Genomic DNA, 26,018 nt, shown 5'->3' on the forward strand with positions numbered 1-26,018 from the left:
CCTATCTCATTAGCCAGGCATGGTGGTGCACGCCTATAAGCCTAGTAACTTGGGAGACTGAGGTGGGAGGATCACAAGTTCAAAGCCAGCCTCAGCAATTTAGCAAGACCCTAAGCAACTTAGTGAGAAGTCTCTAAATAAAATATGAAAAAGATCTAGGGATGTGTCTTAGTGATGAGTGCCCCTGAGTTCAATCTTTGGTACCAAAAATAAACAAACATTAAGAGAGTTTTAATAATTTTAAAGTGTTTGGGCATACAGGTGCTATATAAGTGCTAATAGTAGAGGTAGTGATGTTTCTTCATTGTAATTTAACATCAGGCACCAGAAGAGTTCTTGCTGGAATAGTGATTTTTAAATGGAATAGGAGTAAGGATGGGGGAGATGTAGTGTACTACATGTTATATGATACTTTTACATTGAAAGTATACTTTTTATAACTGGAGTACTGTGGTTTGGATATGGTTTGAGTGTGCCCCCCAGGAGTTCATGTGTTGAAATGAATTCCCATTGTGAGGTATTACGAGGATGAAAACTTAATCCAGCTATAGTGTTTATAGGTGGTAGAGATATTTGGGAGGTGATTAGGACTAGATAAGGTCATCAGGGTGGAGCCTCATGATTGAATACTGGTGGCTTTATAAGAAGCGAGAGAGAAACCAAAACAGACATGCTCGTTCCTTGTCTGTGACTGTGTGATGCCCTGTGCCACTCCAAGATACTGCTAGCAAGAAAGCTATCACTAACCAGATGTGGACCTTGAGCCTCCAAACCTTGAAATAAGTAAACTCCTCCTTCCTTCCTTCCTTCCTTCCTTCCTTCCTTCCGCCACAGCGGGGACCAGAAAGGTACAGCTTCCAGCACTATGCAGTGCTTGCCAGGCAGCATGCAGAACCAGCCCCAAAGAGTAACTGTGTCCTGTGACCTGCAAAACCATGGGGTATTGCTGCTCAAGGACTTGGGGGTCCACTTCTTGCCACAGTGTGCACAGTGTTCTGGACTTGGAGCTTTATGTTTTTTTTTTTGTTTTGTTTTGATATTGATTTTGGTTTGAGCTAATTGCTCCTTTCTACCTGCCTCTGTCTTCCTTTTGGAATAGGAATATTTATTTTATCCTTATTCCACCATTTTATCCCAGAAGTCTGTAACTTGTTTTTAATTTTACAGGGGCTCACAACTGTAAGTGGTTGCCTTGAGTCTCAAATGAGACTTTGGGCTTGGACTTTTAAGTGATGCTGGAACTAGTTAAGACTTTGGTACTGTGAGGTGGAATGAATGTATTTGGCATTGTGATATCAGACTTGAAATTATGGGTGGGGGCAGGCATGGAATGCTGTTGTTTATGTGTTTTGTGTTTTTTGGAGTACTGGAGGTTGAATTCAGGTTCACTTTACCACTGAGACTTTTTTATTTTTAATTTTGAGACAGGGTCTCCTTAAGTTACCTAAGTTTCTGAGACTGGCCCCGAATTTGTGATTCTCTTCCCTCAGCCTCTGGAGTCACTGTGATTGCAGTTGTGTTACCATACCTGGTTTATATGTGGTTTGAGTATGTATCCCTAAACATTCATGTGTTGGAGGTTTGGTCCTCAGTGTGGCAGTGTATGAGGTTATGGGATCTTTAAGAGATGGAGTATAGTGGGAGATTATAGGGGGGCCTTTCCCTTAAAGGGATTAAGGTAGTTCCAGTGGGACCCTGAGTTAGTTTTCTCAAGAGGGTTATTATAAAAAATATAAACTTGACCCCTCCCCTCTCCCTGGTTTCCTGTCTGGGTGTGTGATCTCTTCCTCTTGAATATGTTCCCACCATTATGATGACATCTGCCAGTAGGCCTTCACCAGAGATTGAACACAAGGAGTCCACTGGTCTTGGGCTTTCAGCCTCCAAAACTGTAAGCTAAATAAACCTCTTTTCTTTATGAAATTGCTTTCTTCAGGTATTTTATTGTTATAATGAAAAACAGACCAATAGAGTAATCGAAAGGGGAAAACTTAAACATCTCTTTTTGATGTAGGGATATATAGAAGATAAGCTTAAGACACATAATGACAGCAATTACTACTGAATAATAATAGTAGCTAATACTTATAAGAAATTACTACACCAGCTACTGAGCTAGGGCTTTACCTGGATTATCTCACTTAAACATCATTTGATAGATAATACTTATAAGGTATGGAGAGATTAAGGAATTTGTCTAAGTGCCAAGTGGTAGAGATGGGATTCATACGTAGGTAATCTGATTTTAGACGTGGACTTCTTAATCACTGTATTGTATTGGCAGGGTGAGGTAAAGATTTTTACATTTCTCAAAATAGAACATAGGTTAAAAAAAGAAAGTACTAAAAATACTCTCTTCCTTAGCCATTTGATGAGAGGATGGAGAGAGATTTTGTTAAAAGAATGTATGTGACCAATTGAAATACAGATAGAATATTACTGTTACTTACCAAAGGTTTTTGTAATATATAATTTATATATATTAATAGTAACAGTGACTGCCTTGACTTTTTTTCCTATGCTTATGAATCTTACTTTAGCTTATTTTTTTTTCTATTTTTGGTATTGGGGATTGAACTCAGGGGCACTCAACCACTGAGCCCCATTCCCAGCCCTATTTTGTATTTCATTTAGAGACAGGGTCTCATTGAGTTGCTTACTGAGCGTACCGACATTGCTGAGGCTGGCTTTGGACTTGGGATCCTCCTGCTTCAGCCTCCTGAGCTGCTGGGATTACAGGCGTTCATCACCACGCCAGGCTTACTTTAGCTTTTAATGGCTGGTCAGAAATTTCTTTTTCTTGTCCCCAATCCCATTTGTGGTATGCTAAAATATGTTTTGTTTATATTCTTTGTGTCTTTTTTTTTTTTTTTTTTTTTTTTTTTTTTTAATCTAGTGGAACAGAGCTAGTGTCACAAGATCTAGAGACCCATGTAGAGACTTAGGTATTTCTTGGCTTTAAAATATCTTTGATAGCCACATCGACAGTATTAACTCTTGGAATAAAAAGCCTTTTATTCTTTTTAGTATAATATCTGCTATATTTGGCTAGTTAAATTGAATCATATGACAAGATGATACAGTACTTTAATAAATAAACATTTAAGAAACAAAGCAAATTTTGTGGGTTATATATTTTACTACAGTGTAAAAAAAAAAAGAAAAAAGCAGCAAAGTTGGAGTGGGGAAGGAGAGATTACAAAGATTATAGAGTGGTATGAGAAAATTCGAGGGTGGTAAATATGTTCATTTTCTTACTTTTGATAATTTCACAGGTGTATAAATGTGTTAAGACTCAAATAGGGCTGGAGTTGTGGCTCAGTGGCACATACATGCATACATAGGGTAATACTATCTGTTTTATTCTACTATCTTTCCTAGTGTGTATGAGGCACTAGGTTCGATTCTCAGCACTGCATATAAATAAATAAAATAAAGGTCCATTGACAACTAAAATTTTTTTTAAAAATTCATAAATACACTTTAATGTATGTCAATTATACTTTAATAAGCTCTAAAAATATAGCACATCCCTCAGTCATTCCCCCCAGCCCACAAAAAAAAAAAAAAAAATCAAAAGAAAAGAAACAGAGCAAAAACTTCTGAGAAACTCCTATAGATGTGGTTTTGGTTGTTTTTTTTTTTTTTTTAAGTAAGGATTAGGGATTTTAACTTGTAGTTATGGAAAATAATAATGAATATGACATATACCCCCTGGTTTATTATAGCAGCCTTAAAATACTGTTTTGTACCAAAATGAAAAATGAAAAATATACAGGTCTTTAAAAGATCACCTTTTTGTAATTTAGAAGGGGGAAGAGCAGAAGTAAAAGAATTCTTTATTGCCTAAGTTGAAAGCTTATCAGGAAACCCTAGCAAAGCCATCCAGTAAGAAAGATCTGTTGATCTGTACAGCTACCTGATTGGCAGTCTCTGAATCAGGCCAGTAGCTGCATCAATTTTATTTGATTTGCCTTAGGATGTTTTTACCTTTAAATAACCATGACCTTTTTATTCCAGTGTTTAGTTAGGCTGGCCTGGCTTAAGTTTGTAAAAACTTAAGAAACTCATGCTGTAGAATGATCTTAGGGGAAGGTGGGTTAGTAATAATGATGAGGCAGTTTCTTTTTAAAAAGCTTGTGTCTTGAGAGTCAGAAAAGTACAGACTTTAGAATTAGACAAGGCTGAATTTAAAGACTGGCTTTCCTACGTACTAGCTATGTGGTCTCTTGGGTGGGTTGCTTAAATTCCCTGATCCTTAATTTTCTCATTTGTAAATTGGACTAATAATACCATCTTCTTAGATTATAAGGGTCAAGAAGGTAATGTATATAAAATGATTGGCACAGTGCCCAGTCCATAGTGAATATTAGAAAAAAAGGATAGCTATTATTATTACTTTGCTATTATTATTTTCTTTGTAAGAAAAGAATACATTTACATTACTAAAGAACACATTTACATTACTAAAACATACTTCATGGGGTGTATGTATGTGTGTATCCATCATGTACACTGATTGAAAGAATTAGGAAGAAGAGGGAATCCGTTTTTAAAGACCCTAAGAGTCAATCTCATATGAGGGTCTTTCTCTGCAGGTAATTGTTGTAGAACATTTTTAAAATTAAACTCTTTTTTTTTGGCCAGATGCAGTGGCATGATCCTGTAATCACAGCTACTCAGGCAACTGAGATGGAGGATTGCTTGAGCCCAGGAGTTCTCCAGTAGCCCAGGCGAACAAAATAGTGAAACTCCATCTTAAACAAAAATGAAAAACAATAAACAAATAAAAATAAATGTTTTATTTTGAAAAAAAGTAAAGCTATAAAAAATTGTGAGAATATTAAATTCCCTTATGTTCGTTCTAACTATACTCATATGTTGATACCATATTGCCATATTTACTGTACCTCTTATTCCACTGAGCTACATCCCCTGCTCATTGTACATATAATATACATGTTTTTCTTCTCTTTTTTTACCCTCCTCCTCTTTTTATTTTGGAAATAAATAGTAAAATCTATAGAACAATTATAAATATTAAAATGCACTTCTGTAAATCTCACTTAGATTCATAAATTGATAGGATTTTTTATATTAATTTTTTAAAAATTTTACAGACTGAATTTTGATTTATTGTACACAAATGGGGTACAACTTTTCATTTCTATGGTTGTACACAATGTAGATTCACACCATTCGTGTAATTGTACATATACATAGGGTAATACTGTCTGTTTCATTCTACTATCTTTCCATCTCCCACCCCGTCCCACCCCATTTTCCTCTCATCATCCAGAGTTCCTTCATTCTTCTCTTCCCTGCCACCACCCCTCATTATGTATCATCATCCACTTATCAGAGTGGCCTTTGGTTTTTAGGGCTTAGCTTATTTCATTTAGCGTGATATTCTCTAGCTCCATCCATTTACCAGCAAATGCCATAATTTTATTCTTCTTTATGGCTGAGTAATATTCCATTGTTTATACATACCATAGTTTCTTTATCCATTCATCAATTGAAGGGTATCTCAGTTGGTTCCACAATCTAGCTATTGTGGATTGAGCAGCTATGAACATTGATGTGCTGCATCACTGTAGTATGTTGATTTTAAGTCCTTTGGGTATAAACCGAGGAATGGGATAGCTGGGTCAAATGGTGGTTCCAGTCCAAGTTTTCTGAGAAATCTCCATATTTCTTTCCAGAGTGGCTGCACAAATTTGCAACTCCACCAGCAATGTATGAGTGTGCCCTTTCCCCCACATCCACACCAACACTTATTATTGCTTGTGTTCTTGATAATAGCCATTCTAATTGGAGTTAGATGAAATCTTAGGGTGGTTTTAATTTGCATTTCTCTAATTACTAGGAATGATGAGCACTTTTTCATATATCTGTTGATCACCTGTATAACTTCCTCTGTGAAGTGTCTGCCCAGTTCCTTAGCCCATTTTATTGATTGGGTTCTTTGTATTTTGGGTGTAAAGTTTTTTAAGTCCTTTATAAACTTTGGAGATTAGTACTCTGTCTGAGGTGGGTGTGTAAAAGATTTTCTCCCACTCTGTAGGCTCTCTTTTTACATTATTGATTGTTTCCTTTGCTGAGAAAAAGCTTTTTAGTTTGAATCTATCCCATTTATTGATTCTTGCTTTTATTTCTTGTGCTATGGGGGTCTTGTTAAGGAAGTCTGGTCCTAAGTCAACGTGATAGAGATTTGGGCCTACTTTTTCTTCTATTTGGTGAGGGGTCTCAGGCCTAATTCCTAGATCCTTGATCCATTTTGAGTTGAGTTTTGTACAGGGTGAGAGATAAGGGTTTAATTTCATCTTACTATATATGGATTTCCAGTTTTGCCAGCACCATTTGTTGAACAGGTTATCTTTTCTCTATTGTAAGTTTTTGGCACCTTTGTCTAGTATGAGATAACTGTATTTATGTGGGTATGTCTCTGTGTCTTCTATCCTGTACCATTGGTCTACCTGTCTATTTTGGTGCCAATACCATGCTGTTTTTGTTACTGTGGCTCTATAGTAGTTTAAGGTCTGGTACTGGGATACCTCCTGCCTTACTCTTTATGCCAATTTTGCCATATTTGCCTTACTTTTAAAAATATGCTCTTCCCCTTCCCCTCCTACTACTTCTTCTTTTTCTTTCACCTAGGGTAAGCTATAGAAATCATGACACTTAGCTAGGTGAGGTGGTGCACACCTATAATTCCAGGGGCTCAGGAGACTGAGGCAGGAGGATCTCAAGTTCAAAGCCAGCCTCAGCAATGGCGAGGCGCTAAGCAACTTAGTGAGACCCTGTCTTTAAATAAAATACATAATACTGGGGTTGTAGCCCCTGAGTTCAATCCCCAGTATGTCTCCCCAACCCCTGAAAAAAGAAATCATGACACTTTATCCCAAGATACTTCAGTATGTATATCCTACAAGCAATAACAGTCTTCTTCAGAGCAGTATAATTATCAAATTCAGGATTAAACATTGGTGCATATTATCTGATATGTAGTCCATATTCAAATTTTGTTGATTGTCCTAATAACTATCCTTTATAACAATTTCTTCTCCAACCTAGAATTACACATTATATTCAGTTGTCATTTCTTTATTCTTAACCTGAAACAGTCTTTCAGTCTTTTTTTTTTTTTTTAATGATTGACATTTTTTTCAAGACTACAGATTCCTTGTAGAATATCTTTTAATTGGGGTTTGTTTGCTTGTTTGCTTGTGAACTGATAAAGTTTACACATTTTTAGTAGGTAATATGTCTATTCTCTGTGCCTTATGTCAGGAGGCATTACTGGTGATAATTTTGCTGAGATTTTTTTTTTTCTACTACCAAGGTAACACTTTTCCCTTCGTAATTAATAAGCAATCTATGGGGAGATACTTTGAAACTATGTAAATATCTTGTTCCTCAGCAAATGGTTCACCCACTGGTTTTGGAATGCTAAAGAACATTTTTATATGAAACATTTATATTAATGTGGGGCCTGCATGTGATTTTCTTATGGTGATTAAACTCTCCTTGAGAAAATACTTTGTACTTTTACTTTATTGTCTTTTTAATTGGCAAATAATAAGCATATGTTTATGGGGTACACTGTAATTTTGTGTGTGTGTGTGTGTGTGTGTGTGTGTGTGTGTGTGTTTGGTATGGGAATATAATCCAGGGCCTCAAGACTGAGCTGCATTCCCCAGTCCTCACTGTGATGTTTTGATGTTTACTGTGGAATGATAAAATCAAGCTAAGTTACAAATCAATCACATTGTTAATCTTTTGTATTAGTAGTAATACATTTAAAATCTACTCTATTAGCAATTTTGAGATATACAGTAGGTAGTAATATATCCATTATTTATTATGGTCACTTTTTTATATTCCACATAAAAGTGAGATATGCAGTATTTGTCTTTCTGTACATGGCTTATTTCACTATTCATTATTTCATAATGTTCTCTGTGTTCAGGTTGTACTTTAAAAATTACATTATAGTACCTTGCTCACAGTTAAGTGATAATATTATTGACTGCCTGATAAGATTGATTTGTCTGATGCCAGGTTGCACTTTTCTCATGTGATAGAAACTGCCACTAATTGGATTGATGAGACATTCTTAGCAGGCCTCTTAGATCAATGACTTGAGAGTACTGATCTCTGAATGTTTTGAAAGAATAATTAGTAACAGCAGTAGGGAAAAGCTCCGATCATTACCACTGGAAAAACTTAATATTAAATATTAATTTACATTTGTAATGAAAGACAGTTTCTGGGTGGTGTGTGTATTTCACTTTAGACTGCTATATTTTTATATCAGCCTAATACTTAGCCATGACTCATGGGTTGTCACCTTCAATCTCTTAAGAATCAGACCAGGTTTCTTTTAGATCTTGTCACATCGCCATTTGGAATTTAACTGAAGGAAAGAAAGTAAAGCACAATTTGTTTCAATAAATGGCTCATTCATAAGGTCTTATAGGAGGTAGCGAGGCAGGGTAGGTCCTCATTGTGTCTAGCATTTGTTTTTCACTTCTATCCCGAGGATTTTTCACTGTATCATTATCTTAGAGACAACAGAGCTTTTCCTATTCCAAATATTTGGCCGATGTTTTAGCATTTTATCATTATCAAGAAATTAATTTATTTGAGAAAATTATATTACCCAAGAAACATATAAATATCCCTGCAGGAGAGGTTGCACAAGCCAAATTTAAACAGGAAATATAAAATATTCAGAACTTTCCTGTGATAACTAGTTGCTAGAAATTTTCTGCAAAGGAGGACAGTAAAAATGAGTTTCCTTTGGGCAAAGAGAAACCTGCATGGAGTTTTAATAACTGGGGACTCTGAACAAACCTAAGATGCTAAGACTCTGAAAGAGAAAGGGAAAATAGGTACTAAAAAAGGAAGGGAAATGACATTTAACAGATAAACTATGCTACTTAAGTTTCCATAGAGCTAAGACCTAGTGGAATGGTCTACAAAGCATTTTGAGTTAAGAGATCCATACTTGTATCTTAAACCAGGACTTGGTAATAGTTATCCCTTTAAAAGAAGGAGGGGGGCAGTGGCAAACACCTGTGATCTCAGCAACTGAGGTGGCTGAGGCAGGAGGATCGAAAGTTCAAGGCCAGCTTTAGCCACTTAATGAAACCCTGTCGCAAAATAAAACAGGACTGGGGTTATAGCTCAGTGGTAAAATAATCCTGTGTTCAATGCCCAGTATTGCAAAAAATAAACAAATGAATACATACATACATATATAAAATAAAAAATAAAAGCCTTTTTTCTCTCTTTACCAATTTATTTTTTATGAAAATCTTTTTATTTTTACAGACTGCATTTTGATTCATTGTACACAAATGGGGTACAACTTTTCGTTTCAGTGATTGTACACAATGTAGATTTACACCATTCATATAATCATACATATACATAAGGTAATACTGTCTGTTTCATTCTACTATTTTTCTGTCCCCCGCCCCCTCCCACCCCATTTTCCTCTACACCATCCAAAGTTCCTTCATTCTTCTCTTCCCCCTGTTACCTCCCTCTTTACCAATTCTTTACTAGTTATACCTTTCACATTGCCTTGCATCTGCCATGCCTCCAGTTGACCCAGAAATGGTAAAAGGGGTATTCAATCTACATAGGTTGAATATTCTTAATCTGCTCAAAAGTTTCAGATTCTCAAGCATTTTGGATTTCAGATTTTCACATTAGGAATGCTTAACCCTATGCAAATATTCCAAATCTCAAAAGTCTAAAATCTGATACTTCTGGTCCCAAGTTCTTAGATACCAGATAAGCAACCTAGATAACTGTCTTTTCAGCCAAGTTATCCTAATCTTTTGCATAGAGTCAAGACAGGAAATTAGAAGTGTAGAGGCTACATTGGTAGCAGGTACAACTTCTGAGGTCAGGAGATTAATTACTGTGCAGAGAAGCATTTCAGTGTTTCTCTTAGAGCCTGTTTTGTGAGACTTTGTTTTTAGCAGATGTTCTTGGCTCATCGTAGTGAAATGCGTGCAGTGTTTTGCTATGTGTATTATCATCTATGAAATACTGGTGACAGACTTTTTTCCACTTTCTGTGACCAGTTAAAGAAGATGGATGCACAGAGTTCAACCAAAGTCAATGCAAGGAAGAGGAGGAAAGAGGCACCCGGACCTAATGGGGCAACAGAGGAAGATGGAATTCCTTCAAAAGTGCCGTGCTGTACAGTTGTAAGTAAAGAAGAGATTTCTTTATGAAGACTTAAACTGGCAGGGAGAGGGTAGAAACTATATAACATTGGTAATGTTAGTGTTACACATTTACTTAAATAATGGGAAGAAAGAACAGATATTTCAGTTTTTGGAAATCTTATGTTTTCTTACCAAATTATGACTCATAGCTCAATTGTAGGAACTCTACATTGGTATTGGAAAAAGAATGTTAGGAAAATTTGGAGGCTCTGTGTGTATTAGGCTAAATATCAAATCCATACTAACAAAATATGAAAATTGGGGCTCAAGGTAGTGGCTTGATCTTAATGGTATCTAGTATTCTGTGTCTTATTGTCTTTTCTCCCTGTATCATCCCTCCAGTCTTACTGGTTGTATCTTAGAAGAAAATCTTTTTCCATTACTGCCTAGTTGATGCTCCTTTACTCTGGGACAGTTATTATATTTTTTATCTACTGTCAAACCTTAAATAAAAGTTCCCATTCCAAACTGCCTGTCCAGTCTCAACTTTGTATCCTTTTTAAGACTTCCCCTAAAAAAGCATGTCAAGATGGGCATGGTGGCACATGCCTGTAATCCCAGCAACTCAGGAGAATGAGGTAGGGAAATCTCAAGGTCAAGTCCAGCCTGAGCAATTTAATGAAGCCCTAAGCAACTTAGCCTAACCCTGTCTCAAAATAAAAAATAAAAAGGGCTGAGGATGTGACTCAGTGGTTGAGTACCCCTGGGTTTAAATCCTTGGTACACCACAATTGAAGTTACTATTGATACACAGTATTATGAATCCCAGGTTTCAAAGTTTTAGTGAAATAATTATATATTTCTGTGTTTTCTTTACCTGTATTGAGCACCAGTCATCGAGCAAAAACTGCAGCTTCTACTGTTTGGTTCTGGGGCTTTGTATCCCTAAGGAAAAAAACATTTCTTTTCTGTGACAATTAACAGTTGTTCCAAACCAGGACTTTATCTTGAGCAACAAGAACAACTAGACTCTACAAATAGGAGGCATATACCTCCAGGCCTGATATTGATGATATTGTCAGAGACAAGCATATTAGTTTCCCATTGCTGCTCTAGCAAATTACAACAAAATAGTATAAATATATTACCTTGGGGCTGGGGAGATAGCTCAGTTGGTAGAGTGCCTGCCTCACAAGCACAAGGCCCTGGGTTCAATCCCCAGCACCACAAAAATAAATAAATAAATAAATATATTACCTTACAGTTCTGGAGGTCAGAAGTCTGTGTTGGCAAGGTTAGAGGTTCTAGGGAAGAATTCCTTGGGTTTTTTTTAGCTTCTAGAAGCTGCTCACATTTCCTAGCACATGACTTCTGCTCCTGTCATTGCATCTCCTTTTCTGATTTTGATTCTCCCTACCTCCTCTTTTTTCTTATAAAGATTCTGGTGGGGGCTAAAGTTGTGGCTCAGTGGTAGAGCACTTGCCTTGCGCATGTGTGAGGCACTGGGTTTGATTCTCAGCACCTCATATAAATAAATAATAAAATAAAGGTCCATCAACAGCTAAAAAAATTTTTTAAAAAAGACTCTTGTGATTACACTGTGCACATCCAAATTAACCAGAATCATCTTCCTGTCTCAAAATCCTTAATATTCACATTTTCAAAGCCCCCTTTGCCATGTAAGGTAACATAGTCATAGTCCAGGAATAGGATGTGGATATCTTAGGGGGCCATTATTCTGCCTTTTGTAGCAAGTAAACTCAGAAAATAACTCAAAATAGGGCATTGTTAATTTCTGAAAGTTTGTTAGAGAATTCAGATTTAAGAGATAGTAGTAGGCACTAGTTCAGCCCTATCACTTGAAGTAGGGACAGGATAAATCCAAATGGGTGCTATTCTCAGCCAGTCATTATACCCAGGAAGAGAACAAATGAGTCCAGTCTTTTTAGTGGAATGAGCTCTGAGAGGACTTAAATTGCTTACTTTTTAGAATCTGAGGAACTTTAAATTACTTGTTTCATATATTCATATAAAAACAGTTCAGTAACTTGCTTGCTACCTATGCCATATTCCTCCCTGGTACATACTAGCTATTTAGCTTGGGCTAATGGTGAAAGACTCACTCACCAAACTGGTTGGACCAATCCTAATGAGTAGTAGTATCTGCTAAATATACTCATCTGTTATGTCCACTGTTCACTTGTACTTTCTATCTTTGAATTCTTTTTGAATTCTGTAATGAAAGCAAACAAGATTTTTCTTCTTTTGTAATGGCTTTATTGAGATATAATTGAGATATCATACAAACACACTACCAACCTAGTAATTCAGTGGTTTTTAGTGTAACCATCACTACACCCCATAGTAAGAGTTTTGTTTTTTTTTTTAATCACCCCAGATAGCTCTGTGTACATTAGCACTCACTATCCATTTCCCTTCAACCTCTCCAGTTTCTGGAAACCACTGATATTTCTGTGTATGGATTTGCCTATTCTGGACATTATATACAAATGACATCATACAATATGTGATCTTTTGTGTCTGACTTCTTGCTCTGAAAAATGTTTTCAAATTTCATCCATGTCATAGTTTGCTTCACTGCTTCATTTCTCTTCAATGCCAAATTATATGCCATCATATGTCTCATACCACATTTTGTTTATTTGTTCACCAGTTGATGTTTGAATTGAGTAAACAAGATATTGCATGGTATACTACTACTGCATGGCAGTAGGTGCTAGGGTTGTAAACCTTTGAAAGATAGAAGTACATAGAGCTCTATAACTCAGGGCTCATTAGCTTTAGGAGAGTGCTTTCCTGAAAGTGGGAAAAGGAATAGAAAGGTATTAGGTAGCCAGATTGGTAGGTCTGGATGAAATGAATAGGAGAGAAAAGAGTTAAAGAGAAAAAAATTAAAGAATAATTCTATGCTATTGTCAGTAAGTATAAAGAGTTTACTGATAAAAATGTTTCTAAAGGTACAATGAAAAGGACTACAAGGGCTGGGAGTGTAAGTGGCAGAATGCTTACTTCATATATGCAAGACCCTGGGTTTGAGCCCCAATACTGAAAAAAAAAATCACAAAATAATTACAAAAATTAAAACATTTAACCTATCTTAGTATTTATCATATAGATAAATGAGTCATGGATTACCTAAACTATGAAGAAAATTGGCCGTAGTTCTGCTTATGGCTTAGTAATTACCACAACCTCATTGCAATCAACATATATTTCTCCAGCAATATTATTTGTAGTTTGCTTAACATACTGCTACTTCACACTTCTGAATTTGTATTCTATCTCTTATTTTCATTTCTTGTATTCTTATTTATATAAGAATAGAAATAATCAAGTGTAGAAATAATCTCTTTGGTGAAAGTTTTCCAAAACCACTGAGCCCATCCCTTGGGATCCTCTAGACAGCTATTGATACCTTTGATTTACTTCTGTTTGGCACTGTGATACTACTGTATGTTATCTGTTGCTGTGTCTTTCCTCTGTTTGTCTATAAGCTGAACAATAACTCCAATGCATAGCAACTGGAACATAAGAGGTTCTTAATATATGTTGGTTGAAAGTCTAGGGAAAAGGAAATTGACTGATTGGAAGATGCAGAGACACAGATTTTAACTAAACATAGAAAAACCCTTTTTAGGAATGGAATTTATCCAAAAAGGGACTGAGTTACCTCAGGAAGCACTGCATTTTGGTACATCAAAATATTTAAACCTTGAAAAAGATCATTTAAATAGGGATAGACAGAAGCTAGACTAACTGGTTGTTAGATTGTTGTAATAATCCAGGTTGGAGATGATGAGGGGCTCAATTATGAGAGAAATTTTGAAAGTTCTTGAGAGGCGATATAGACAATTCTTTGATGTTATGGGAATGCAGAGATTGAGAAGTGTTAAAGATGACTCCTAGGTTTCAGTCTTAGGTAGATTGTATAAATAGGTGCTTCACACTAAAATAAGACTGAGGAGAAAGAAGCAGGTTTAAGAGGAAGAGAGTTGAATCAGGTACAAGTTAAGTTTAAAAGGCTTATGAGGGGTTGTAGCTCAGTGGTAGAGTGCTTGCCTATCATGTGTGAGTCCCTGGGTTCGATCCTTAGCACCACATAAAAATAAGTAAATAAAATAAATGAAATAATTGTGTCCATTTACAACTAAAAAAATATTTTAAAAGGCTTATGAGACACTCATAGTATTTGAATAGATGAGGTCATTGTTTATATTCACTGAAAATGCACTACAAGTTGGAAAATTACTGCTTTTCTTTTCTTTTGGTACTGGGGATTGGACACAGGGCTGCTTTACCACTGAGCTACATCCCTAGCCCCTTTTTATTTTTTATTTTGAGATAGAATCTCACTAAGTTGTTTAGGGTCTTGCAAAGTTGCTGAGGGTGGGTCTCAGCAATCCTCCCAAGTCATTGGGATTATAGGCATTTGCAATAGCACTCTGCTTCTTTTCTTTTTTTAAACAGAATCTTTCTGTTTCACTCCTTATCCCCATTCTCTCATCACACGTTCCTCCTCTTGACTCTATAGCCTTTTCCCGGGCATTACTAAAATAATTTGGATCTCAGAAAGACCTGTCATCATATGTGCAGAATGTACGGGTGAAAGGGAAATATTTTTCTGTGGCATTTGGAAACTTTTTACTAAAAAATATTCAAGAATCCTTGGAGAGCAAAAAGAGTAGTGGAAAACCAATAACAAGTTCTAGACTCATGTTATTTGTGTTCTATTTCCCTATTTGTATGAACACCAGAATCCCTTCTCTTAAACTGGAATTTCGAGGAATAGTGAGTTATTGTGTGTGAACATAGTCAGGAAAAGGTTGTTATGGAAGCAGTATTGCATACAGAGATCATTCATAATTTGGGGGATGTTAATTGTCATGAGTTATGGTTTTTAGACACATAGATTTTGAAACTTTATATAGCATTTAGAAGCTGATCTCTTAGATTTATGAATGAAATCATACATTCTGTGTGTCTGACTTCTTTTGTTTAGCCCAGTGTTTATTAGGTGCATTCAGGTGGTAATATGTGTCCAGAATTGATTCCCTTTTAAAATTATTTTTGTATGTATTTTTAGTTGTTGGTGGACCTTTATTTTATTCATTTATGTGCAGTGCTGAGAATCAAACCTAGTGCCAGGCAAGCACTCTACCACTGAGCCCCAACCCCAGCCCCTTGATTCCCTTTTATAGGTGAATGATATTCTATTGTATGGAAATACCATTTTGTTTAGCCATTCATTAGTTGATATACTTTTGAATTGTTTCTGTTTCCTAGCTATTGTGAATAATGCTGCTATGAACTTTTTCATATACAAATTGTTTTTTTTTTTAATACATGTTTTCAGTTCTCTTAGGTGTTGTATACCTAGAAGTATAATTACTGAGTCCTGTGGTAATTCTGTGTTAAATATCTTGAACTGTTTTCCAAAGCTGTACATTATTTTACATTCATGGTAGCAAAGTGTGAAGGTTCTTTCCTCCTTGTTAGTACTGTTTTGTCTCTCTTTGTGCTTATAGCATAACATCTTAGTAGGTATGAAGTGGTGTATCATTGTGATTTTGATTTGCATTTTCCTGACTCATGTTATTAAGCTTCCTTTCTTGTACTTACTGGTCATTTGTTTATCTTTTCTGGAGAAATGTCTACGCCTCTTTTGTTTCTTTAATTCTTCACTTCCCTACTGTCCCTTCCATCTTCACTTCCCTACTGTCCCTTCCATTCATCAGGACCTAACCCTAGATCTTTTGTAGTTTCTGTTAATTTTTAATTTTTCTTCCTGAATCTATTAACTTGGACTTCTAAAAGTTTCTAGCTTGATCTGGGATAAACAGTGCTCAGTAGTTCCACTAGTCATTTGCTGATGCTTGGTACATTACCCACAACATCTGTTGCAGATATCATCTCCTTTCTTCAAGCTTTCAATCTCATTCCAGCTTCTCTGTTCATCACAGGTTACTTCACTCCCTACTTTACTGTACTGAGAAAAATGAGAGCATCAGACAAAAGCTTTTACATCTTCCTTCCTTTCATCTGACATTGTCCTTTTATTACATTTCCTTTCTTCTGCTTTTAAAAAAATGTAATTCTTTTTATTTCTTGGGTTAACACCTTCTCCCTGCTGTCCCTGAGGCCATTCCCTGTCATTCTTCTAGATTTGTGTTTCCTAAAGTGTCTATTTTTCCACCCTCTGGTATTTTCAGTCACTTTGGTTTCTTCTCCTTCATGTTAGACATGTATAGATTTCAACTTTTTAAAAAACTCCCAGTGAATTCTTCTATCCTTATTAGATATCTCTCTGTTCTTGTTCCCTTTATGGCCACACATCTCTAATGAAGGATTATAACTATTCTATTTTCTTTTTTATTTTTACAGACTGCATTTTGATTCATTGTACACAAATGGGGTACAACTTTTCATTTCTATGGTTGTACACAATGTAGATTCACACCATTTGTGTAATCATACGTGTATATAGGATAATAATGTCTGTCCACTATCTTTCCTCTCCCCCTACCCTCTTGCCCCATTTCCCTCTACACAATCCAAAGTTCTTCCATTCTTCTCCCCTCCACCCCCCTCATTATGTATCATCATCCACTTATCAGAGTGGTCTTTGGTTTTTAGGGCCTAGCTTATTTCATTTAGCATGATATTCTCTAGCTCCATCCATTTACCAGCAAATGCCATAATTTTATTCTTCTTTATGACTGAGTAATATTCCATTGTGTATACATGCCACAGTTTCTTTATCCATTCATCAATTGAAGGGCATCTCATATGGTTCCACAATCTAGCTATTGTGAATTGAGCAGCTTGTGAACATTGATGTGGCTGCATCAATGTTGTAGTATGCTGATTTTTAAGTCCTTTGGGTAGAAACTGAGGAATGGGATAGCTGGGTCAAATGGTGGGTCCATTCCAAGTTCTAATCTATTTTTTTATCTTCCAGTTTTCTTAGCGCTACTGGTGTTCTTTCTGAGGTTTGTCTTTTTTTTTTTTTTTTTTTTGGTGGTGGTGGGGATACGAACCCAGGGTTTTGTGCTTGCAAGGCAAGCACTCTACCGACTGAGCTATCTCCCCAGCCCCTGGTGTTCTTTCACTACTATATTCTAGAAGGTCACTAATAGCTATTTGAATCTCCAAATTTAAAGACTTTCTCAGTTCTCATTGTCTTTAATCTCCTTGGAATATTTAACAATTAGAGTAATCTCTTTCTTTGAAATTATTCATTGGTCTCTGTGACATACTTTTTATCAGAGTTCTCCTTAAGCCTCTCTGACATCTGACTCTACCAACCTTCTAATATGAACTGATTTTTTCTTATTTTTTTCATCTTTACTACTTACCTTTACAAGTGTAATGTACCTGTCTTTTTGACATTTCTTTGATGATTAAATATTGTCTCAATCTCAAAATTAATTTGTCATCCAGGAGTCAACTCCTTTTAAAAAAAAAAAAAAAAACTCTCTTTCTAATGATGGTATCATAGTCTTATCTTCCTTAGTTCAGATATCCAGTTTTTGTAAACTTACCTCTTTCTTAAGTAACAACATGTGTTCTCTCTTTCTTTCTTTCTGCCTGTCTTTCTTTATTTTATTTTATTTATTTATTTATTTATTTATTTATTTTGCGGTACTGGGGATCGAACTCAGGGCCTTGTACTTGCGAGCCAAGCACTCTACCAGCTGAGCTATCTCCCCAGCCCTTATTTTTTTTATTTTTATTTATTTATTTTTGGTACTGGAGATTGAACTCAGGGATGCTTTACCACTGAGCTACATCCCCAGCCCTTTTTATTTTATATTTTGAGGCAGGGTCATGCAGAGTTGCTTAGGACCTCACTAAGTTGCTGAGGTTGGCTTTGAACTCGCAATCCCCCTGCCTCAGCTGCTGGAATTACAGGCATGATCCAACATGCCTGGTTCATTTGCTGATTTTTGTGACTGTTTTCAAGCTACCTATAGTTTAATAACTAGCCCACAAAAATTCCAGAATATTTAACAACCTGTTCATATACACCATTGATATTAACTTTCAGAGACTCAGTAGGACTGATCTTTTATCCACCTGCACTATTGTTTATAAGCATAATTTTTATTTTTTCACATATAATATATGCCTTACTGAGATTCATATACCATTATAATTCATATATGCACTTAAAGTGTATATAATTAGGTATGTACATGAAGTTTTATAAACATCATCATAATCCATTTTAGAACATCTTTATCATGCCAGAGAGAACCCCCATGGCCATTAGCATCATACACCCTTTCTTCTAACCTTCTCATCCCAAGTAACCACTAATCTATATCCTCCCAAAAGACTTCTTACGCCTCCTGCTGGTCTGTACCCTTTTCTACCAAATTTATTTGTTCACCACCAAAGATTCATTTTCTTTCTTTCTTTCTTTCTTTTTTGGTACTGGGAACTGAACCCAGGAGTGCTGGACCACTAAGCCACATCCCAAGCCCTTTTTAAAATATTTTATTTAGAGACAGGGTCTTACTGAGTTGCTAAGTGCCTTGCTAATCTGCTGAGGCTTGCTTTGAACTCATGATCCTCCTGCCTCAGCCTACCGAGTTGCTGTTACAGGTGTGAGCCGCCCAGCAAGTTTTCCCTATTTTAATTGTCATATAGAAGGAATCATAAAATATGTATTATTTTGTGAATAAGCATATACTTTTAGATTAGAAACAAGTTATATTGATCATTTTTTGTGTACTAACTTCTTTCTAGAGTATAAACTGTTTTCTCTATTATCTTTCCAGCCTTTGAATTTAGTCTGATCATGATATGATCTGTTTAGAATTTAAATTTCTAAGTATATATCACTATATTCTATATACTATATCACTATCGAATTAAAAGGATTATAAGGGAGTATTATGAACAACTACATGCTAAAATATTTGATAATTTAGATGAATAGCTATAAAGAGATAAATTACCAAAATGTGGCAAGATGAAATAGAAATTTTACTAGACCCTATATCAAGTAAGAACATTGAATTAATCACTGAAAATTGCCTACCATGGACTGAGGGGCATACCTCAGTGGTAGAGCTAGAGACTCCAGATTTAGACCTGAGAACTGCAAAAGCAAAACCAAATACATCTTCCCCTGAAGATAATTCCAGGCCCACATGGCTTCATTTGTGAATTCAGTCCAACATTTAATGAAGAAATAATACCAATCCTATACAAATACTTTCAGAACATAGAAGAAAACAGAGTAATTTTCAGCCCATTGTGTGAAATCAGATATCAAAGCCAGAGAAAAACATCATAAGAAAACTGCAGTTAAAAATTTCTCACAAACTTAGATGCAGAAATTCTTAATGATATTAGCAAATTGAATCCAGGAACATATAGAAAGTTTTTTCAGCATAACTAACAGGGATTTAGCTCAGAAATGGGAGATTGGTTTACTATTCTGAAGTTAATTAATACAATTTACCATAATTAATAAATAGAGGAAAAACCAAAGTCTGATTACTACAATAGGTGAAGAGAAGATAATTGACAAATCTAGCACTCGTTCATTATAAAAACTCTCAGGAAACGGCACAAAGAAGGGAGGTTCCTTATCCTAATAAAGAACATCTATAAAAATACCTGTAGTGGCTGGGGTCGTGGCTTGGTGGCAGAGCGCTTACCTAGCATGTGTGAAGCACTGGGTTTGAGTCTCAGCACTGCATATAAATAAACGAATAAAATAATAAAGGTCTATCAACAACTAAAAAAAAATTTTAAAAAAACCACCTGTAACTAATATCATACTTGATATTGAAATACTGCATGCTTCCCACCCCATTCTTGGAATGAGGCAAGGATATTTGTCCTTTCCACTTCTGCTCAATGTTGGACTAATTCTAACTGCAATGGGAGCTAATAAGAAGAAAGAAAACAGGGCTAGAAATGTGACTCCACGGCATTTGTCTAGCATGTGTGAGGCCCTGTGTTTGAGCTCCAGAACTGCAAAAAGAAAAAATGAAAGAAAGCAAACATATTCAGATTGGAAAGGAGTAAGTAAAACTATCTTTATTTACAGACAACATGATCTCATAGAAAATCCTAAGGAGGGGCTGGAGAGATAGCTCAGCTGGTAGAGTGCTTGCCTCGAAAGCACAAGGCCCTGAGTTCGATCCCCAGTACCAAAAAAAAAAAAAAAAAAAAAAAGAGGGTTTGAAATCCTAAGGAATCTATACTAAAACTAATAATTGACTTTTTCACCTTTGGAAATAGATCAGACTTGGGAGGGCAAACAAACTAATAATTGAGGCTAGCAACATCACAGGACATAGAAATAGACAAATCAATTACAATTACACAATTATGTACAAATCAACTATACTTCTGTATATTATCAAGAAACAGTCTAATAATAAAATAAGTAATTCCATTCACTGTAGCATCAAATGGACTAAAATCTTGGGAATAAGTTTGGCAAAAACTCTCACACAAAGTAATGTACAGAGAAACGAGCATACTTATTTGCATTCTTCTTTTTTTTTTTTTTTTTGATACTAGGGATTGAACCCAGAGGTGCTTAACCACTGAGCCACATCCCTAGCCCTTTTTATTTTTTATTTTTAGATACAGTCTCAGTAGGTTGCTTACATTGCTGAGTTTCTGAGGCTGGCTTCAAACCTGCAGTCGTCCTGCTTTAGCGTCCTGAGCCACTGCCGGTTACAGGCATGTGTTACCATGCCCAGCCATACTTGCATTTTTAATTTAGTTTTGCCTCTGAATAACTGCATACAATTCATACAAACTTCTGAACTTTGTTTCCCTCATCTTTAAATTGAGAATTCTACTGTAGTATTACTTGCCTTACAGAGCTGTTATGAACATTAAAACATAATAAATGTATAAAGCATCATACAGTGAATTATTATACTAAATATAGCCCCTAGGAGCTGTTTGCCCAGGTGTCTAGTTGAAGTAGTATGAAAACACATTCAGGAACCTCGGTAGTTTCGTCGTATGGTATAGGGTTGCCTGTTCTGTCTTTCTGCAGAGGAGCAGGAGCTATCATTTTAGATCCAGATAGTTGGGATTGTGTTTAGGTTTCCAATCGGATCACTCAGTTTTACCCTGAAATCACCAACAAGGCATTTATTTTTCATGCCATGATTTACCCACTTTGTAAAAGGTTCCAATTTTCACTTGTCACTTTGAAATACCATACCCTGACCCTTCTTCAGGTTATAAAGTTTTAGGAGGAGTTTTTGTTACAGCATATTGAATAACTGATTTGTTTTTCAGTACTAGGGATTGAATCCAAAGTGCTTTACCACTAAGCTACATCCCCAGCCCTTTGTATCTTTTTTATTTTTTATTTTAAGTTACCTAGGCTGGCTTGGATCTTGTGATCCTCCTGCCTTAGGCATCCTGAGTCACTGGAATGGAGACATGTGCCATTGTGACTGGACTGATTGTTCTTTAAAGCTGTCATTTTTTAGTATTTCAACGTGTACCATTGAATTTAACTTTCTTTTCCTTAATTCTCCTCTTAAGGGCTTACGGCAGCCAGCTCCTTTTTCTGATGAAGTTGAAGTTGACTTTAGTAAGCCCTATGTCAGGGTAACTATGGAAGAAGCCAGCAAAGGAACTCCTTGTAAGTAGATACCTAATTATTTTGTTGTGTTACTAGTTTTTAACATTCTGTTGTATTTATCAAATACATACCTACTCTCCATATACTTCCCTCAAGTTTACTTATAAAAGTAGTGAGGGAGGGATTCCTCCTATTTTCCTTAATGTTCAATTTTGGAGGGTAACTCCATGCTATAAAATTTTATTTTTTTCCTTATGATGAAGCACTTGTTTCTTGGCCTGTTACCACATCTGTGAGATATAATGAAACATAGACAATAAGTTATTAGCTTGTTTTGCTAATTTATGGTCCTGAGATTCAAACCCAGGGCCTTGTACATGCTAGGCAAATGCTCTACCTACTGAGCTACACCCACATCCCCATGATCTTGTCTATTTTTATAAAGATTCAGATAATATATCAATCTCTCATTTTTCATATCATTCAGAATTTTCCTCACAATCTTCCCTCATTGTGTCTGTCAGATATGATGCTGATTGATAGAGGACACAATATCCCAAGTTGGGGGATATTTATCACTTAATTTTATCCTTAGTAGTAGTATAATTTTCCAGGTTTTATTTTTTTCCTTTTTGGTACTGGGACTTGAACCCAGGGGGCTTTACCCCTAAACCATATCCTCAGTCCTTTTTCAAATTTTTCTTTTAAGATAGAGTCCCACTGAGTTACTGAAAGCCTTACTAAATTGCTGCAGCTAGTTTCAAACTGGAAGTCCTCCTGTCTCAGCCTTCCAAGTCACTGGGATTGTAGGTGTTACATCACTGATCCTGGCAAGACTTGCTTTAATATTTTTAAAGCTCATACTCTTTATTTGTAGGCTTAATTTATATCATTGTTTAATAATTTTTAACCACATAAATTTTAAAATAAGTTTTTTTGTAGCTACAGATGGACAGCATGCCTTTGTTTTATTTGTTTATTTTTATGCAGTGCTAAGGATTGAACCCATTGCCTCACTTGTGCCAGGCAAGTGCTCTGCCACTGAGCTATAACCCCAGTCCAACCACATAAATTATTAACATGTGTTCTGGATATTCCTCCTGTTTGAGGCAATTGGTTTTAGGAATCTTCATAAATGGAAACTTCCATGAGCACTCTTTATGAATACAAAGTCATTTAGGCAACTATTCTTACTTTTCCATAAATTATTCTTTTTTTCCAGTCCTTTTCTGTTTCTTCTAATCACAATGGTAAATGCTCTCTGTACTCTGTAAATGCAGGACTGGACTTAGACCAGAGAATAAGAGGTCATGATAGTCACAAATATTTCCTATATACATATGATTCCGGTCTTAGAGATCAGGATTGGGTCCTTGTCCCCTGGTGTTGAAGATTAAATACTTGAGAAACACCTAGGCAAGCTTAGAAAGCAAGTTTTATTTAAGAAAGAGACAGAGATAGCATACTTCTCTGGAAAGGAGTGGGGCCCAGAGCTGGATGCCCATGGAAGTGGGTGAGTCTTGCTCTTTTATTGACCCCAGAATCCTCCACCTTCTCTTTTCTTCTCTTTTTCTCCTCCAAAGGGCAGGAAGGCACAGCACAGGGGCTAATGATTAATAACTCTTTGTGCCGGGAAGTGTGATCTGAAGGTTATCTGTTAGCAACCTATTGTTTTTTCTTTGATACCTGCCCTCATCTTCTCAACCCCCATCATTTGTGACCTACACTGACTACCAGGCTTTCTGCCCCTGCCTGAGTTTGTTGAGGAATGTAACATTTCCTGTCCCCTCATCCAGACAGGGCTGCAGGCAGATTGCTTTTTGGCAAAGAAAGCTTGTGGGGGTCAGTATAGTGGATTCATTTTATAGAATTATTATCTTAACATTGTGTTCCCACCATTCTCATCTGTTTGTCCCCTTACATATATATAATATTTGTGATTGCTTTTTAGTTGTGCTTCTTTGTTCTGTGTTATAACTGAAAAGTAGCAAAATTCAAATAGAAATGATTATGGACAGTACCAGACCAAGATACCTATATCTTGGCTGTACGGATTATGGTTTGGGGGTCCACAGAAAAAGAAGCTAGTTCCAGAGAATGTTTTCTTTTTCAAAAGTGTTTAGAATAGTTCATGTTGATTACAGCCCTTCTGATTCATGAAGCGATGTTTGAGTTTTGGCTTCCCTTACTTGAGTAATAGGCAGGCTAATGGGGACAGGGTAAATGAAAACAAGGATAACCAGAGGCTCTATGTAACAGGGTGTAATAGTAGCACGTCCCATTTCAAAATGCCAACAGACTGTTCAGGGTTCATATTCAGATGTGATAATGATACTAATCTTGGAAATCAGGATCGAGTCCTCATTGCCCTGGTGTTGAAGATTAAAGACCCAAGAAATGCTGAGGCAAGCCTAGAAAGCAAATTTTATTAAGAGACAGAACAGAGATAGACTTCTTGGGAAAGAAGGGAACCCAGAGCTGGTACACATGAGAGTTGGGGTGTTCTGCTTTTTTATAGACCCCCCCACCTTCTCTTTCTTTCCTGCATACCTGCTCAAAGACCCAGGAGGCAATTGCTTGTGTTGGAAAATTCGATCCTTCCTCCACCATCCCCCAACCTGAGGTGTTAGCAGCCAGTTGAGGGGGGAAAGTTAGCATCCTATTTCCTTTTTTTAATAATTAGCCCCCATCTTTCTGACTCAATAATTTATTATCTACACTGACTATCTGTCCTTTTCCCCTGTCATTCCCTCCTCTGATTAAGGGAACCCTTACTGCTGTAAGGAAAAATGGGCGATGACACTCTAGCTGCTTCAGGCTGAGTCGGGGGTGATGTGGAGCAAGCAGTTCAGGTTTCCCTTTTGGATATGTTTCGGTCCATGGTAAAGTCTAGTTTGGAAAGAACAGGTTCTAAAATCATCCGGGATGCAAGTGCTCTATGAGAGAAGCAAGAAAGCATAGTATTTGAATGAGATTAATACAAAGAATATGATGCTGATGCTAGAGACCAGCAATTTTCCACCAGGAATATGCAAGAGCTAAGAAGTTGTTCCCATGACAAGACTGGTTGAGGACGTGGCCTGTATTTGGAGAATGTAAATTTAGGAATGTAAATACAACATTCAGTATTTTGTTTTGTTTTGATTCTGGCTTTTTTGGGTGGTACCCAGGATGAACTCAGGGGCACTTGACCACGGGAGCCACATCCCCAGCCCTATTTTATATTTTATTTAGAGACAGGATCTCACTGAGTTGCTTAGCCCCTCACTTTTTCTAATACTGGCTTGAACTCAAGATCCTCCTGCTTCAACCTCCCAAGCCACTGGGAAGCAGCACGTAGTTTATATAATGTCACAGGTGCTCCCTTAAGAATGTACTTAAGATATCTAATATCATCTGATTTTTTGAAAAATACCTTTCTGTTGGTATAACTTCTGTGTTCTGTAGAGATCCCTTTATTTCTGTCACTTAGGGCTAAATAATCATACTAGCAAACATAGATCAAGTCTGCCTGTATAGGAAGTTAGGAAGATTTGTAGCTTGGTAAAATGCTCTTCTAAACCTTATATTTTAAAGATTTGTATACTTGGAAGGGCATGAATACATCTAGTATACAAAGAAGCCAGTAACAGTACCATAGTTACACCAATGTTCTTGTAAGAAGTTAATAAGTTTAGATTTTGAAGAAACAATTTAGAATCTGTAGTGTAGCATAATACTCTTAACAGTTGTTGTTTAAACCAGAGTTATATGAATCATAATTCCTTTTAAGACTATTTCCCTAAATAAAATTTAACAGACACAAGAAATTATTTTGTTAAATAAGAGCAGATTAGTATTTAACAAATCCTTATTACTTTAACACATAGAGATTAAACTTTGGTTTAATATCAGTACATTACTGTTTGACTTTAGGAAAAAACCTTGAATAACTTTTAACTGACTGTGCTAATTAAAACCAACTTTGTTACATATAAACTTAACATTACCATACAAAGACTTTCTCATCCAGAAACATTTCTTTTTTCTTCTACTTTCCATATTAAAATATATTTTCAGTTGGGGATATAGCTCAGTTGGTAGAGTGCTTGCCTTGCAAGCACAAGGCCCTGGGTTCAGTCACCAGCACCGCAAAAGAAAAAACAAAACAAAACAAAAAAACTCTAAAATATATTTTCATACCTAGACCTTTCTTATATCTCTCCTAGTTGTTGACGCCTTTTAAAATTTAC

General features: G+C 36.2%; 1 protein-coding gene across 2 annotated transcripts in view; it reads left to right on the plus strand.

Annotated features, from left to right (window-relative positions):
• Positions 1–26,018, plus strand: part of Pcyt1a (phosphate cytidylyltransferase 1A, choline) — a 57,694-nt gene that overhangs the window by 13,577 nt on the left and 18,099 nt on the right. For both annotated transcript variants that reach the window (XM_047565400.1, XM_047565402.1), the window contains exons 2-3: positions 10,104–10,229; positions 21,747–21,846. In XM_047565400.1, coding sequence (XP_047421356.1) covers positions 10,113–10,229; positions 21,747–21,846 — 217 coding nt within the window. In that variant the 5' untranslated portion in view covers positions 10,104–10,112. The remainder of the gene's footprint in view (positions 1–10,103; positions 10,230–21,746; positions 21,847–26,018) is intronic.

This window comes from Sciurus carolinensis, chromosome 9 (genome assembly GCF_902686445.1).
Source record: "Sciurus carolinensis chromosome 9, mSciCar1.2, whole genome shotgun sequence".
In the NCBI taxonomy this organism is placed as follows: Eukaryota; Metazoa; Chordata; class Mammalia; order Rodentia; family Sciuridae; genus Sciurus; species Sciurus carolinensis.